Consider the following 17,026-nt stretch of genomic DNA (forward strand, 5'->3'; position numbering starts at 1 on the left):
TGCAGCCTCCTTTGTTTAACCTTTCACATCTCTTCCCAGCCTCCCCCCCTACCCAATCCCCCCCCCCCCGCCTTCCCCCCCATACTTTTGTTTTCTTAAGTAACACCCAAGAGAGCTGATGACATGTCAAAGAAACTCAGTATGAACTTTCCCTGGTGTCACTTGGTTCCTAGAAAAGTGGAAGGGGTTTTTCAGCAGTTAACAATAGAACTTGGTTCTCATGATGAGTCATTCATTGATGGTGGGGGGGGTTGTGAGTGATGAATTAGCTAAGGCACTATTGGCAGTGTTAGGCACCCAGCCCACAGATCTAATAGTGTTGAACTTGGTTTTAATGCTGGTTAATGTAAACCCATTCGTATGACTCAATATTTGGGTAGATTTGTATAGGCTCAGCCCAACTCCCACACAAGGTCGGTAGCCATGAGATCTACTTTCACAAGAAGTCCTGTGGACGACTTTGTCCTGACAGTGGGAAGAGGTTTGTCTCTAGGTTAGTAACACTTGTAGCGCTAGTTGGTGGTGTCACCTTTTCTTCTTCCTCTTTTGGGCCCTGACCTGCTGTTAAGAAATCTAGCTACCTTTTGAGCTGGTGCCAGCAGCTCATGCCTGTAATCTTAGCCATTCAAGTGGCTGAGATCTGTGCCGGGCGCCAGTGGCTCATGCCCGTAATCCTAGCTACTCAGGAGGCTGAGATCTGAAGATCGAGGTTCAAAGCCAGCCCAGGCAGGAAAGTCTGTGAGACTCTTTTTTTTTTTTGGTCGGTCGTGGGGCTTGAACTCTGGGCCTGGGCGCTGTCCCTCAGCTCTTCAGTTCAAGGCGAGCACTCAACCACTTGAGCTACAGCGCCACTTCCGGTTTTCTGGTGGTTTATTGGAGATAGGAGTCTCACGGTCTCTCCTGCCCGGGCTGGCTTTGAACCTCGATCCTCAGATCTCATCCTCCTGAGTAGCTAGGATTACAGGCGTGAACCACCAGCGCCTGGCAGGTCTGTGAGACTCTTATCTCCAATAAACCACTAGAAAACTGGAAGTGGCACTGTGGGTCAAGTGGTAGAGCGCTAGCCTTGAGTTGAAGAGCTGAGGGACAGTGCCCAGGCCCAGAGTTCAAGCCCCCATGACCGGCAAAAAAAAAAAAAAAAAGAGGCTAAGATCTGAGGATCACAGTTCAAAGCCAGCCTATTATTAGACTTTTTTTTGTTGGTCATGGGGCTTGAACTCTGGGCCTGGGTGCTGTCCCTCAGCTCTTCAGGTCAAGGTAAGTGCTCTCCCACTTGAGCCACAGCACCACTTCTGTTTTTCTGGTGGTTTATTGGAGATAAAATTCTCTTGGACTTTCCTGCCCGGGCTGGCTTTGAACCACGATCCTCAGATCTCAGCCTCCTGAGTAGCTAGGATTACAGGTGTGAGCCACCAGCACCCAGTGAGACTTTTTAATTAACAATCAAAAAGCCAGAAGTGGAAGAATGGCGTAAGTGGTAAAGCTCCAGCTTGAGCTGTAGGATAGTGCCTAGGCCCTAAGTTCAAGCCCAAGTACTGGTACATACACAAAAAGAAACGTAGCTTTCTTGCTAAACAGTGTGTATTTGGGCACCCAAGGCAACAAGAATTCAAAGGACTGAGCTAGAGATGGGGTTCTGGATTCAATCCAAGCACCACAAAAAGAATAAAAATAGGCTGGGTGCCGGTGGCTCATGCCTGTAATCCTACTCAGGAGGCTGAGATCTGAGGATTATGGTTTAAATCTAGCCTGGGGAAGCAAAGTCCATGAGACTCTTATCTTCAATGAATTACCAGAAAATCATTAGTAGAGCTGTGGCTCAAAGTGGTAGAGCACTAGCCTGGAGCAAAAGAGCTCATAGAGCACCCAGGCTGACTAACATACATACATACATATACATATATATATATATATTTTTTTTTTTTTTTTTTTTTTTTGCCGGTCATGGGGCCTGAACTCTGGGCCTGGGTGCTGTCCCTCAGCTCTTCAGCCCAAGGCTAGCACACTACCACTGGAACCACAGCGCCACTTCCGGCTTTTTCTGTTTATGTGATGCTGAGGAATCGAACCCAGGGCCTCATGCTTGCAAGGCATGCACTCTACCGCTGAACTACCTTCCCAGCCCCCATACAATTTTTTTAAATGTCCAGCTCCACCACCTCCCCTTCTGCCATACAGGTTAGTCTTTGTGAGGCATCTGTCTTACCTGTTAGGTATACTTTGAGTTAGCCAAACTTAGGAGAAGAGAAATTATAGACTTTCTTTGGATCATTGAAGGTATTGAAAATAAAAGCACTTCCTCTGATGGGCCCAGTGAGGAGTGGAGGATATGAATACAGTTGTCCCACAGCATCACGGGGTCCTCTAATACCAAAGTTGCTCATGTTCCAGTACCTTGTATACAATGGGTTACTACTTGCACATACCCTATGTGTAAATTTCTGTATGTAAATCATTTCTACATGTAAGTCATCTCTAAATTACTTATAAACCCTAAAACAACACAGATGCTATATACATAGTGGCTGTACTGGGTGCAGGAAAAATGGTAAGAACAGGTCTGTCCATGTTCAGTACAGGTGGAATGTTTTTGTATATGTTCGTTCAGTCCATGCGGGGATGAATCTGGCTACGAAAGTTTGGAGGGCAGACTAGCAGGAAGGGTATGGGGAAGATTTTGAGTCTAGTAGGAAAGGGACAGAGCAGTTCTTAGCAGAGGAAGCACATCCGTGCAACTTGGCTAAAGAGGTCACAGCTTGTCAGGGACCCCTGGGGACCAAATTTCAAAAGTGCTGGATTCAGGCTGGAATTGGTCTTGTGTCCTGGGGTGAGGGACAGATGTGGTTCAGCCCTAAAAGGTAGCCTTGTTGGTGGCAGATGCAAGGTCCAAGTCTAGAGCCAATGCTACTTCTGAGAGAGAGAAAGACAGAGAGATAGAGAGAGTGTATTGTGTCTACATGACTTCTTCCAGTACTGGAGTTTGAACTCAGGGCCTTGCACTCTCCCTTAGAGCCATATGGGAAGGTAAGAAGGCCCTTCAATGTGATTATAGATTGGAATCCTGCAGCAGGAAAATAATAGTTTCTTTACTATAAAACACTTTAGTAGCTGAGCACTTATGCTTAAAACTCTAGCTATTCAGGAGGCTGAGATCTGAGGAGTGGTTCAGAGCCTGCCTGGGCAGAAAAGTCAGTGAGATTCTTGCCTTCAATTAACCAAAAGCCAGAGTGGAGCTGTGGCTCAAGTGGTAGAGTGCTAGCCTTGAGCAAAAAAATCTAAGAGAGTATACTCTAGCACTGAATTCAAGTTCCAACACACACACACACACACACACACACACACACACACACACACACACACACACACACACACACACACACACACACAGCATATTAGTGGGGCACATGAAAAATTTTAGTAATGTAACAGTTCTGTATCTGTTAATTTCCTAGTTTTGATATTGAGCTATATTTGTTTTTTTGTTTTTTGTTTTGTTTTTTGGGGGGGTCCGGGTGCTATCACTCAGCTCTTCAGCTCAAGGCTAGCATGCTACCACTTGAGCCACAGCGCCACTTCCGGCTTTTTTCTTTTTGCTTATGTGGTGCTAAGGAATCGAACCCAGGGCCTCATGCATGCAAGGCAAGCGCTCTACCACTGAGCCACCTTCCCAGCCCTGAGCTATATTTGGAGAACTTACGCATGCCATTCAATAGTAAAAGAGGCACAGGCCTGAAGTCAAACATTTCTGTATAAAACAATAAAACAATGTATTAAAACGATAACACTTGGATAATGTGAAGATACACAGGAATTTGTGATATTTTCCTGTAAGTATGCAGTTATTTCCGAATGAAAAGTTAATTTCTAAATTTGCAATTTCATGGTGGGAGGTAAACTGTATGGTTGAGACTGACTCCCTTCCTAGCATTTGGGGCAGAAGCAGCTGGAGATCAGTCCCATAGTAGCCTTTGGAATACACTTTCTGGTTTTCAGGACCTCTGGGGAAAGGGAAACACCCAGATGCTCTGAAAATCAGTTTTCTCCACTGGCATGATCTGTAAGGGATGAAACACCTGCTACACTTACTTGTAAAAATATAAAACATCCTGGTTTTTTTTGTTGTTGTTGACTGTGGGGCTTGAACTCTGGACCTGGGTGATGTCCCTGAGTTCTTCAGCTCAAGGTAAGTACTCTACCACTTGAGCCACAGCACCATTTCCTGTTTCCTGGTGGTTCATTGGAAATAAAAGTCTCACAGACTTTCTTTACCTGGGCTAGCTTTGAACTGGTATCCTCAGATCTCAGCCTCCTGAGTAGCTAGGATTACAGACATGGCTAGGCTAAAACATCCTGTTTTCTGTAGCTAAAATAATTAAAGGCGCATGTTTTCTTACCTGAAAGCACTAAGAAAAAAATATTTAAGCTGTGATAAAACTGCTACAAAAAATAATCAGCTGTGGGAAGCTTGAAACAAAAACAAAACTATTACCACCAGAGGTGGCCTATGTATCCTGCCTGTAATTCAGCACTCAGGCAGTGGAGGCAGCATGACCCATCAGAACTGGAGACCAGCTTGGACTATATAGCAAGACCCTTAAAATAAGACTGGAATCTACTATTTTTCTGAATGTGACACACCACCTAGTGCCAAAAAGCTAAAAAGCCATCTGAAAAGTAAAATGTCAGTGGCTCAAGCCTGAATCCTTGTTCATTCAGGAGACTGAGATCTGAAAATTCGAATTCCAAGCAGAAAAATTCATGAGACTCTTTTAATTCAATTAACCACCAAAAAGCTAGAAGTGGAACAGTGCCTCAAGTGGCAGAAAAAAATCTACAGGAAAAGGAAGGAAACGCTTGAGCAAAGCCATAGGGGAAGGTAAGAAGAGCCTCATTTATTATCAACTGCACTGACAGACAGGGAAGCAAGAATTAGAAGCAAACCAGCGTGAACATGGATAGAAAGCCCCCAAGAATCCTAAATGGAAAGCAGAAAGCCCCATAATTGCAAGTAGGAATGACCTACTGCTCCTTCTGCACCAACTCTGCTTCCATAGCCCCCTGGCTTACCAACTTCTCCCCAAATCAGCAGTGTCCACACCAAATATGTCCACTTGCTAATCCCGCCTTCTATCTGTCCCCAAAAAGCAGTAGTTTCCCCAAACTACATTTCTCAAAAGTTTTCCAAGAGATATTTTTCCAAGTCAAGTACAGAAATCACCATATTACAATCCCCTCCTAAAAATATGCAATGGCTATTAAAAAAAAATCACACGAAAACGGTATATTGATTTAGTTTGGCCAGCTGTTTCACGTGCCTCTTTGACGTGCACGCCTTTCCCAGTCTGTGAAGGAACTCCAGGGCTCACCAGCAACTTGGGACATGCAGGCTGAGTGAAGAGCATGGCTTTGACATCTTTGCACCCAAGATTTTGCCTCTGAATTGTGAAACGCAAGACCCAACAGCAGAGGCTCAGAGTTCTCAGTGCTGTCTCTGTGGGGCAGAATGACATCAAAACAAGGCCTTAAAAGGATGGTAAGAATGAGTCTTAAAAACAGCTCAGGGAGGGGCTGGGAAGGTGGCTCAGTGGAGAGCGTTTGCCTTGCATGCCTGAGGCCCTGGGTTTGATTCCTCAGCACCACATAAGCAAAAAGAAAAAAAGCCGGAAGTGGTGCTGTGGCTCAGGTGGTAGAGTGCTAGCCTTGAGCTGAAGAGCTGAGGGACAGCGCCCAGGCCCAGAGTTCAGGCCCCATGACCGGACCCCCCAAAACAACAACAACAACAAAAAAAAAACAGCTCAGGGATGGGAAGGTGGCTCAGTAGTAGAGGGCTTGCCTTGCATGCATGAGGCCCTGGGTTCAATTCCTCAGTACCAGGTATAAAGAAAGAGCCAGAAGTGGCACCGTGGCTCAAGTGGTAGAGTACTAGCCTTGAGCTGAAGAGCTGAGGAACAATACCCAGGCCCAGAGTTCAAGCCCCACGATCGATAGCCCATTACCAGGTGTCAGTGATTCATGCTCATAATCCTAGCTACTCAGGAGGCTGAGCTCTGAGGACAGTGGTTTGAGGACAGACCCGGCAGGAACATTAATGAGACTCTTATCTCCAATTAAACACCGAAAAGTGCTTAATTGAAAGTGGCTGGGCTAGTGGTTCACACCTATAATCCTAGCTACTCTGGAGTCTGAGATCTAAGGATCTCTGTTCAAAGCCAGGCCAGGCAGGAAAGTCCATGAGACTCCTATCTCCAATAAACCACTAGAAAACCAGAAGTGGCACTGTGGCTCAAGTGATAGAGTGCTCTCCTGAGCTGAAGAGCTGAGGGACAGCGCACAAGCCCAGAGTTCAAGCCCCATGACCCACAAAAAAAAAGCTGAAAGTGGAGATGTGGCTTAAGTAGTGGAGCATTAGCCTTCAACAAGAAAGCTCACGAATGGTGCACAGTCCCAGAGATCAAGCCCTAGGACCAGAGTGCGTGCGCGCGCACGTGCGCACGCACGCGCGCGCGCGCACACACACACACACACACACACACACGGCCCATTATAGTGTCCACAGTTATAGGGTATAAAAGTAAGAAAAAATACACGTAATAGAAAAAATATAGCCTGTGATTTTTTCCTCTTAATGTTGCCTTTGTTCTTTTTTAAAGTCATTTTTAAACTTCAAAATTATCCCTTAAGTAGTTGTGCAAAGGGATTTCAATTCAACTTAAGAGTGCAATGCATCTTGATTAAAGTCGTCTTTTTTCTTTTTTTTGGTTGACTGTGAGTCTTGAAGTCAGGATCTGAATGCTGCCCTTGAGCTCTTTTTGCTCAAGGCTAATGCTCTACCACATGAACCACAGTCCCATTTCTAGTTTTCTGGTGGTTAATTTGAAATAACTGCCTCATAGACTTTCACTGCCCGGACTGTCTTTGAACTGCAATCCTCAGATCTCAGCCTCCTGAAAGTAGCTAGGATTACAGGTATGAGCCATTGGCACCCAGTTTTTGTTTTTTTTCTGTTTGTTTAACAAAGCTCTTAATACAACAGAACAGTCTCATAGTATTGGTCCACACACAAACAAAAGACACTCAGACTTAACAGCCTTGAGCTTGTGTAATAGTAAGACATTTATTAAGGATCTCATGTGTTTTTTTAAAATGATTCCCAAGGAGTCTACTAATTCAAAAAGTATGAGAAGACACTAACATTATCTTTTTCTTTTTAAAATGGAAAACAAGAATAGGAAATGAATAGATTTGTTCGCAATTAAAAACAAATTCATGGCCAAGTTGAAGAAAGTAAAGTAAACCGCTGTGGGTTGTCGGCGTACTCCTTAGAAATCTTCACACTAGCATTTTAGAGGTCTGGGTACATTGTTTCTCCTGGTAATGAGACCAAGTGTACTTGAATAACTGAAAAGTGAACAAGAAACCAATTTTCATGGCCTATTTTCTTCAACCAATAATATTTTAAGGTGTATTAAGTAATAAATAAGTCACAGTCATTGCAATACCTTATAAGAGAACATTAACAATTAACTTACAGTTTGTTGGAAACAAGACAAAGCTTACATCTTGAGGAAAAACCAAGTAAAGAGACGACGTTGCACAGCTCCGCAGAAGCATCATATGCTGTGCACTCTCAAGAGAGAAAGGAATTAAGCAAAGTAAGGCTTGCATTAGAAGTTGCATATGCTACCGTGGATATTATTCTGGTTTACAACCAATGGCTCTATAAACCTTCTTTGGGGAAGAAGAATACATCGAAAAAATCCTTGTATCAAAGGAAAAGCAAATGTGACAATGAAAGCCCACAGGAAAATACATACAGTGCAAATACAATGTCTTAATCTCAGTGAAGGAAGTTTCGGATTGGAGTGTGAACTTGGAGTTGAAGATACATTTCACCTGTTCACCCAAAGCTTGAGAGCTATGGTGAAAAGACTTGCAGTCAGTAACTAAATACACAATATGTCTCCCTTTTCACTAGATTATAATCCCCTTCAGTATGAAGTTCTTGCTCTTTAATTATCCCACATTTTGTTCTATGATTCATGCTTCTAAACCGCAGCTGTAACTCACTGGCTATAGAACTGTATAATGTCAGGCAAAGCTGTGAAATATCTGCCAAGCACTGGTGGCTCACACCTGTAATACTAGTTACTCAGGAGTGGAAGAGCTGAGGGTAGTGGTTTGAAGCCAGCCAGAGCAGGAAAAATGTGTGGGATTCTTACCTCCAATAAACTATTCAGAAAAAGCCAGAAATGGCACTATGGCTCAAGTGGTAAAGCATTAGCTTTGAGCAAAAGAAGCTCAAAGACAGCGCCTAGGCCCTGAGTTCAAACTCCAGGACCAGCACAGAAACAGAACAAAACAAAACAACCCTGCGTAATGTCAGCTAATGCCAGGCTGTCATTACACTCTGGGACAAGGTAAAATTGCTGTTTTGGAAAGCCCAGTCCTTGTACATCAACCATAAAAAAGTTTATTATGCATTATCCTTTCTCAAATAAAGGAAGATTAGAGGAATTCTTTTTAAAAAGAGGCTCTCAAACTAGTCCTTTGGGCATTTAAAAAATCTACATAAAAAAGTCCATTCCTTAATACATACATTTTTCCCTTTTAAAAAAACATCTAATTTTTAAGCCAAAATACACTACAACTTACAGAAATACTTTAGTAACTCAGTGCTTATTCTAGTTATAGGGCACTCTATTTCTCGTACATCTTCAGACATTAGAAATATGGAGACTTTACCTCTGAAACAGCACAATGACATGACCCTGGCTCTGGGAACAGACCATCAAGCTTTAAGTCTCAAGAATAAAATCTGATACTCATCTTCCAGTCTGTATATCATCTATTATGTACACATTAACAGTCTGGTCATGAAAAAGATGAATTTCATAAAACGATTTCAAAACTTGGGGCATAAAAGTGCAAAGAAACAAAAACATTTCATGTACAATTTCATTTGGCAATGTGTAAATTATACTGAGAGACAAAAACATAGAGACAAATGTAATCTAACAAAAGGAAAATGTGATTCAGGCAGTGATCTCAGGTCCAGAGCTCTTCCGTTCTTCCAAACTTATAGATGAGCGTACTAGAAAGAGATGAGTGCAGATCATGAAATCCATGAACAGCCATGCACAATTCATTTTTTAAATGTGCTCTGACAAGTACCTTATTGATCCTTCAAATGAAATCAAATGAAAGATCATGCTGGTGATGCTGGTGGTAAAGTAATTAAGTGTTCCCTCTCAAAGTCTAGGAAGTGAGCCGGGCGCTGGTGGCTCAGGCCTGTAATCCTAGCTACTCAGAAGGCTGAGATCTAAGGACTGTGGTTCAAAGCCAGCCCGGGCAGGAAAGTCCATGAGACCCTTATCTCCAATTAACCCAGAAAACCAGAAGTGGCACTGTGGCTCAAGTGGTAGAGTGCTCCCCTCAAGCTGAAGAGTGGAAGGACAGCACCCAGGACCAGAGTTCAAGCCCCATGACGGACAAAACAAAAAAAAAAGTCTAGGAAGTTATTACAAAGTAAACTTGTGAAGGGAAGAGATAACTTTCATGAGGGCAAGGATTAGAGCATTTTTCATCTTGAGGCACATAATGTGACCAATAAGGACTAGAGTATTCTAGTACAGACCAGGCTATAGGTCTGTCTGTCTTTCTTTCCTTCCTTCCTTTCTTTCTTTTCTGTCTTTCTTTTCTTTCTTTCTCTCTCTCTCTCTTTCTTTCCTTTTGGTGCTGACATTGGGGTTTGAACTAAGAGCCTTTTATCCTTGCTTGTGTACCAATTGAGCCATACAACTTCCACTTCAGGCTTTTTGCTAGTTAATTAGAGGTAAGAATCACATGAGTTTCCTGACTGAGGCTGGCTTCAAATCACAATCCTCAGATCTCACCTACTGAGTGGCTACAGTCATGAACTACCAGCACTTGTTTTCTTTCCTTCCTTCCTTCCTTTCCTTCTTTTTAACTTTTTTCTTTGTCTTCCTTTATTTCTCTCTTTCTTTCTTTATTTTTTTAAAATGTGATTGATTATTCTCAAATTTCATAGTATTGTGAGATAGTGATACTTAAAGTCACAAACACATTCTAACCTTCATGGGGCAAATTGTCTTTATGGTGGTCCATAACGTTTATGAATTCTATGAGCTTTGACAATACAGCTACCTCTTCTACATTGGGTGATATGTCCATTTCTTTCCTTTTGCTTGGTTAGCTGTTCCCTCTATCCCTCTCATTCCCCGCCCTCCCTCGCTGCCCTTGAGTTGCTTAGTTTGTTTGGATCAGTGTCCAGTGCAGCTCATGGGTCCCACTGTTGTTTCCCTCTGTTTCTGTCCTCCTCCTAGTTTCCCTCCAATGTGCACATATATTCCATATATGTGGTCAGCAGCATGGGGTCGTTTAGTAATGATACAACCAGATGAGTGGAGGTCCTTTGTCTCTAGAGTCTTGTTTACTTTGTTGTATCTCCTTACGTTTTGGATTTAACATCTACATACCAGGGAGACCATGTGCTGTTTGTCTCTTTGCTCTTGGCTTACCTCACTCAAAATAATTTTTTTCTAGTTTTATCCATTTCCCTACAAATGCCATTATTTTCTTTTTATTTTTTTTAAATAAATATTAGGTGCTGAGTACTGGCTGTGAACCCACTGCCTCGCTAAGTACTAGAATGTGACTAGATAAAAATGAACTAATTTCCTCCTTAGAAAGCTAAGAGTCTAGTGAGAGACAGCTTAAAAATAAATAAATAAATAAAGGTCCAACTACAAAATTATGCTACAAAGGAGCAGCATATGGTATCATAAAAAATATAAGGATCTGACAGAGAATGTGCTTTCTGGTTTTCTAGTGGTTAATTGGAGATCAGAGTCTCTCAGACTTTCCTGCCCAGGCTGGCTTCAAATTGCGATCCTCAGATTTCAGCCTCCTGAGTAGCTGAGATTACTGGCGTGAACCACCAGTGCTAGCACTTCTGACATTTTTAGAAAGTGGTTAACTAGAGATAAGAGTCTCATGGACTTTCTTGCCTCCTGAGTAGCTAAGATTACAGGCATGACCAACCAAGCACCTGACATCAATACTGTTTTATTTTTACACTTTTAGAACATCCAAATCTCAAAAGGTTTTGAATATAAACAGATAATTATGTAGTCATTCTAATCACTCCCCTTCGGTGTGCTTGTGTGTGCATGTGTGTGGGCACATGTGTGCTAGTACAGGGACTTGAACTGAAGGCCTGGGTGCTGTCCCTTAGCCTTTTCATGCTAGGCTGGTGCTCTACCACTTGCTTTACTTCTAGCTCTTTGGTGGTTAATTGCAGCTAAGAGTCTCATGGACTTTACTGCCCCGGCTGGCTTCAAACTTCAATCCTCAGATCTCAGTCTCCTGAGTAGCTAGGATTACCTGTGTGAGCCACCATGCATGTTTTTCTTTCCTTTTTTCTTTTTTGAATGATGTTAAATGACACAGATTTGTTTGTTTTCACAAAGCATAGGCTATGAATGCAACAGTCTGGGTTCAAATCTGTGCTCTGCATTTACTATCTGGGTATTCTTAATATGCTCTGAGCCTGATTTCCTCATCTATGAAATGGTGAAACCACTGATATAGACCTAAGTATTAAATAAGAATTCAAAAGGTAACATACAGAGCAGGCCCCTTCTGGGAAGGTAGCTCAGTGGTAGAGGCTGGCCTGGGTTCTGATCTCCATGAGGCCCTGGGTTCGATTCCTTAGCACCACATAAGAGGAAAAAGCCAGAAGTCAGGGCTAGGAAGGTGGCTCAGTGGTAGAGTGCTTGCCTTGCATGCATGAGGCCCTGGGTTCGATTCCTCAGCACCACATAAGCAAAAAGAAAAAAGCCGGAAGTGGTGCTGTGACTCAAGTGGTAGAGCACTAGCCTTGAGCTGAAGAGCTGAGGGACAGCGCCCAGGCCCAGAGTTCAAGGCCCCACAACCGGACCCCCAAAATAAAAAAAAAAGAAAGAAAGAGCAGGCCCGTTAGTCAAAAAGCTCGTGTGCTCTTACAGTGGAATTTTAACTTTTTTTTTTTTTCTTTTTTCTTTTTTTTTTTTATTGTAAAGCTACTATACAGAGGGGTTACAGTTACATGAGTGAGGTTATGAGTACACTTCCTCTTGAACATTGTTACCCCCTCCATTGTTTTCCCCCTACCATCCCCTCCCTCCCTCCCTTCCCCGAGGTTCTTTTTTTTTTTTTTTTTTGATTGTGATTAAATGATTACATAATTTCAAAGTCACAAGTTCATTCTAACTTCCCTGGAGCAAATTGTCTACCACAGTCTGTAATATATAACAGTGTTCACATGTTATATACCATATTTGTGATCAGCAGCATGAGGATATTTAGTAGTGGTTCAACCAGATGAGCGGGAGTTCTTTGTTTCTTAAGTCCTGTTAGTTTTGTCGTATCACCTAACCTTTTGGATTTAGCATCCACTTATCAGGGAGACCATGTACCGTTTGTCTCTTCGTTCTTGGCTGGAATTTTAACTTTTAATGCAGTCCTTTGGGCTGGGCACCAGTGGCTCATGTCTGTAATCCTAACTACTTAAGGAGACTGAGATTTGATGGTCACAATTAGAAGCCAGCTGGGACAGGAAAGTCCATGAGACTCTTAACCACCAGAAAACTGGAAGTAGAGCTGTGACACATAGTAAAATGTTAGCCCTGAGCTAAAAAGCTCAGGGACAGCACCTAGGACCTGAGTTCAAGTTCCAGGACAGGTACCAAAATAAATCAGTAAATAAATAAAGCAGCCTTTTGGTAACTAATCAAAGGGATTTGCATGTGCTTTGTACATGCTGGTTTTATAATGGAGTTGATTAAAAAATCAGGTAACTTTAGCTGGGTACTGGTGGCTCATGACAGTAATCCTAACTACTCCAGAGGTTGAGGTCTGTGGATCATGGTTTAAAGCCAACCTGGTCAGAAAAGTCTGTGAGAATCTCATCTCCAATTAACCACTAGAAAACTAGAAGTGGCACTGTGGCTGGAAGTGGTAGAGCACTAGCCTTGAGCCAAAGAGCTCAGGGACAGTGCGCAGGCCCCAAGTTCAAGGCCCAGGACCACCACCAACAACAACAACAAAAAAAAAATTAGGCAACTTACCTAAAAAATATAAGAGCATTTTGAAAAAACACAGCCAGTCCAGGATAAACATCAATGTCTGCACATACAAAGAAAAACAGATGAGAAGATTATAAAGACAAAAGGCCACAAGCCTTTGTAGATATAGCTTGGTGATACTTGCATAGAAGCATAAAACTGTGGGTGCAAGTAGGGCACTGTTGGCTCATGTCTGTAATTCTAGCTACTCAGGAGGCTGGAATTTAAGGACCACAGTTCAGAGCAGCTAGGGAAGACAAATACACAAGACCTTTAGTCTCCAATTGACCATCAAAAGGCTGGAGCTACATGGATGGCTCAAGTGGTAGAACACCAGCCTTGAGTGAAAAGCTAAACAAGAGCTTGAGGCCTTGAGTTCAAATCCCAACAATGGCATATACACATACACCAAAAAACCCTGGGTTCAATCCCTAGTCTAGGGGTGGGAAAGAGGAAGTACTTTGGACTTTTATATCTAGGATGGCTTTGAACCCTCATTATTTCTGGGTAGCTAGGATTATAGATGTGAGCTACTAGATCCTGGTCTCTCCTGCTCCCCTTGTTTTTGAAAGCTAAGTTAGTTGCACAAAGAGAAGCACTGTGATAATTACATACTTTTTGTGACAGGGTCCTAACATGAACCCCAGCATAGTCTCAAACTTGCAATCCTCCTACATCAGCCCCCTAAATGCTAGAATTATAGCATGCACCACCACACTTATATTCCTTTCAAAGAGTTATATTCCAGAACTAAGTGCTTTATTGGCATTTACTTTTTTAGTGATGGGAATTCAAACTATGTTCTGAATATGCTAAGCACATATTCTAATACCAAAATGTACCTCACCAGCCTTCCATTAATTTGTGTGTGTGTGTGTATGCGCATGTATACACATGTCAGTTATGGGACTTGAACTAAAAGCATGGATGCTCCCCCTGAGCTTTTTTGCTCAAGAATAGCCCACTACCACATGAGCCATCCCCACTTCTGGCTTTTTATAGTTAATTAGAGATAAGAATCTGAGGCTTTCCTACCCAGGCTGCCTTTGAATTGTAATCAGGAGATCTCAGCCTCCTGAGTAGTTAGGATTATAGGCATGAGTCACCAGTGTCAGCCTTTTTTTTGTCGGTCGTGGGGCTTGAACTCTGGGCCTGGGCACTGCTCTTCAGCTCAAGGCGAATACTCTACCACTTGAGCTACAGCACCACTTCCGGTTTTCTGGTGGTTTATTGGAGATAGGAGTCTCATGGTCTCTCCTGTCCGGGCTGGCTTTGAACCGCGATCCTCAGATCTCAGCCTCCTGAGTAGCTAGGATTACAGGTGTGAGCCACCAGCGCCCGGCACCAGTGTCAGCCTTTTAATTAACTGGAATGACACATTTTAGTAGTATTTGGTGAGCAATATTACTTAAACATTAGCCAACCATTGTCCTGTTGAGCTTTTACTTCTTTTGAGCCAAAGGGAAGCCAAACTATTGCAAAGGTTTATTTTTTGTTTTGTTTTGTTTTTTGTCGGTGGTGGGGCTTGAACTCTGGGCCTGGGTGCTGTCCCTGAGCTCTTCAGCTCAAGGCTAGCACTCTAGCACTTGAGCCACAGTACCACTTGCAGTTTTCTGAGTGGTTTATTGGAGCTAAGAGTCTCACGGACTTTCCTGCCTGGGCTGGCTTTGAACTGCGGCCCTCAGATCTCAGCCTCCTGAGTAGCTAGGATTACAGGCGTGAGCCACCAGCGCCTGGCTTGCAAAAGTTTTCTACTCATCAATGATGGAGATTTTTTTTTTTGGGGGGGTGGTCAGTTGTGGGTCTTGAACTCTGGGCCTGGGCGCTGTCCCTCCATTCTTCAGCTCAAGGTGAGTGCTCTACCACTTGAGCCACAGCACCACTTCTGATTTTCTAGTGGTTAATTGGAGATAAGGGTCTCATGGACTTTCCTGTCTGGGCTGGCTTTGAACCATGATCCTCAGATCTCAGCCTCCTGAGTAGCTAAGATTACAGGCATGAACTACTGGGTGCCCAGCTGACAGAGATTTAAGACCTACTGCCAATATTAGCAAAACAACACAAAACAAAATCAGCTGTGAGTGAGGATGAGTGGGTGTAACAGGTAAGTGCAGAAGGCTGACACACAGCTTCCAGAGGAAGCAGGGGGGGCGGGGCAGGGGATGAACACTCTATTCTCCTGTTTTTGAGCTAGTGACACGGGGTCTTCCGACGCTTCCAGAAGCAATGAATGCCCAGGCTGGGTTCTGCCTCTCCATCGCAGCCTGGCTAATATCTCCAGTTCTGGAACTGACAAAACTCAGAATGGTGTGACAGGTACACTCGCTGCCTCTGCTGCTTCTGCACAAAGGCAGCTCACATCGACAGTGCTGCCCTTTAAAAACAAAAAACAAACAACAAAACTCCCTCTGAGCATGACTGAAAACCATAGACTGTGTTTTAGAGAGAAGATGTGAATGGTAAAAAAAGATTTTGAGGTCCATACACTTAATCTGAAATCCTTGGGGCAAGACAAGCTTTGGAATTCAGATTTTTTTTCAGATTTAAGAACAGTGAAGTAGCCAGGCACCAGTGGCTCACGCCTGTAATCCCAGCTACTCAGGAGGCTGAGATCTGAGGATCTGGGTTCAAAGCCAGTCCGGGCAGTAAAGTCCGTGAGACTCTACCTCCAGTAAACCACTAGAAAACCGGAAGTGGTGCTGTGGCTCAAGCAGTAGAGCGCTCGCCTTGAGCTGAAGAGCTAAGGGACAGTACCCAAGCCCAGAGTTCAAGCCCCACAACCACCACCAACAACAACAAAAGAATAGTGAAGTAGGGCTGGGAAGGTGGCTCAGTGGTAGAGTGCTTGCGTCACATGCATGAAGCCCTGGGTTCCATTCCTCAGTACCACAAACACAGAAAAAGCTGGAAGTGGAGCTGTGACTGAAGAGGTAGAGCACTAGCCTTGAGCAAACAGAGGCTCAGGATCAGTGCTCAGGACCAGAGTTCAAGCCCCAGGACTGGCAAAAAATAAAATAAATAAATAAATAAGAATTTAGTGGGGCTGGGAAGGTGGCTCAATGGTAGAGCACTTGCCTTGCATGCCTGAGGCCCTTGGTTCAATTCCTCAGCACCACATAAGCAAAAAAGAAAAAAGCCGGAAGTGGTGCTGTGGCTCAAGTGGTAGAGCGCTAGCCTTGAGCTAAAGAGCTGAGGGACAGTGCCCAGGTCCAGAGTTTAGGCCCCAAGACCGGACCAAAAAAAAAAAAAAAAAGAATTTAGTGAAGTATACATATTGCATATCACAAAGCTGGATCTGGTCCAGCAATCCATAATCAAATTCATTTCAATTCATTTCCACAATAAAATACTTGACTACTTGCATTAAATAAGGATCCATAAATAAGCCAGCTGTCAAGTTAAGGTTTTGCTGACAAACTGCTGCCAAGCAGATGGCTAACACCTATAATCCTAGCTACTCAGGAGGAGGAAATCTAAGGACGATGATTCAAAGCCAGCCTGGGCAGGAAAGTCTGTGAGATTTTTATCTCCAAAACACCAGAAAACTGGAAGTGGAACTTTGGAACTAGCCTTAAGCAAAAAAGAGTTCAGGGACAGTACCCAGACCCTGAGCTCAAGCCCCACAACCAACCAACCAAAAAAAAAAAAAGTTTAGCTGGGCGCTGGTGGCTCATGCCTGTAACTTCAGGAGGCTGAGATCTGAGGATCACAGTTCAAAGCTGCCCCGGCAGAAAAGTCTGTGACTCTTATCTCCAATAACCACTAGAAAACCAGAAATGGTGCTGTGGCTCAAGTGGTAGAGTGTTAGCCTTGAGCTGAAGAGCACAGGAACAGTGTCCAGGCCCAGAGTTCAAGACCCATGATCGACCCCCCCACCCCAAAAAAATTTACTTCTAGCACTA

General features: G+C 43.5%; 1 protein-coding gene across 2 annotated transcripts in view; it reads right to left on the bottom strand.

The window, feature by feature from the left end:
- Window positions 1-8,613: 8,613 nt before the first annotated feature.
- Window positions 8,614-17,026, bottom strand: part of Tmem50b (transmembrane protein 50B) — a 36,213-nt gene continuing 27,800 nt past the window's right edge. For both annotated transcript variants that reach the window (XM_042687254.1, XM_042687253.1), the window contains 2 exons: window positions 13,128-13,185; window positions 8,614-9,091 (listed from right to left, as the gene is read on the bottom strand). In XM_042687254.1, the coding sequence (XP_042543188.1) occupies window positions 9,046-9,091; window positions 13,128-13,185 (104 nt within the window). In that variant the 3' untranslated portion in view covers window positions 8,614-9,045. The remainder of the gene's footprint in view (window positions 9,092-13,127; window positions 13,186-17,026) is intronic.

The sequence above is a fragment of the Dipodomys spectabilis genome, unplaced genomic scaffold (genome assembly GCF_019054845.1).
Source record: "Dipodomys spectabilis isolate Male_0828 unplaced genomic scaffold, ASM1905484v1 ptg000107l, whole genome shotgun sequence".
NCBI lineage: Eukaryota > Metazoa > Chordata > Mammalia > Rodentia > Heteromyidae > Dipodomys > Dipodomys spectabilis.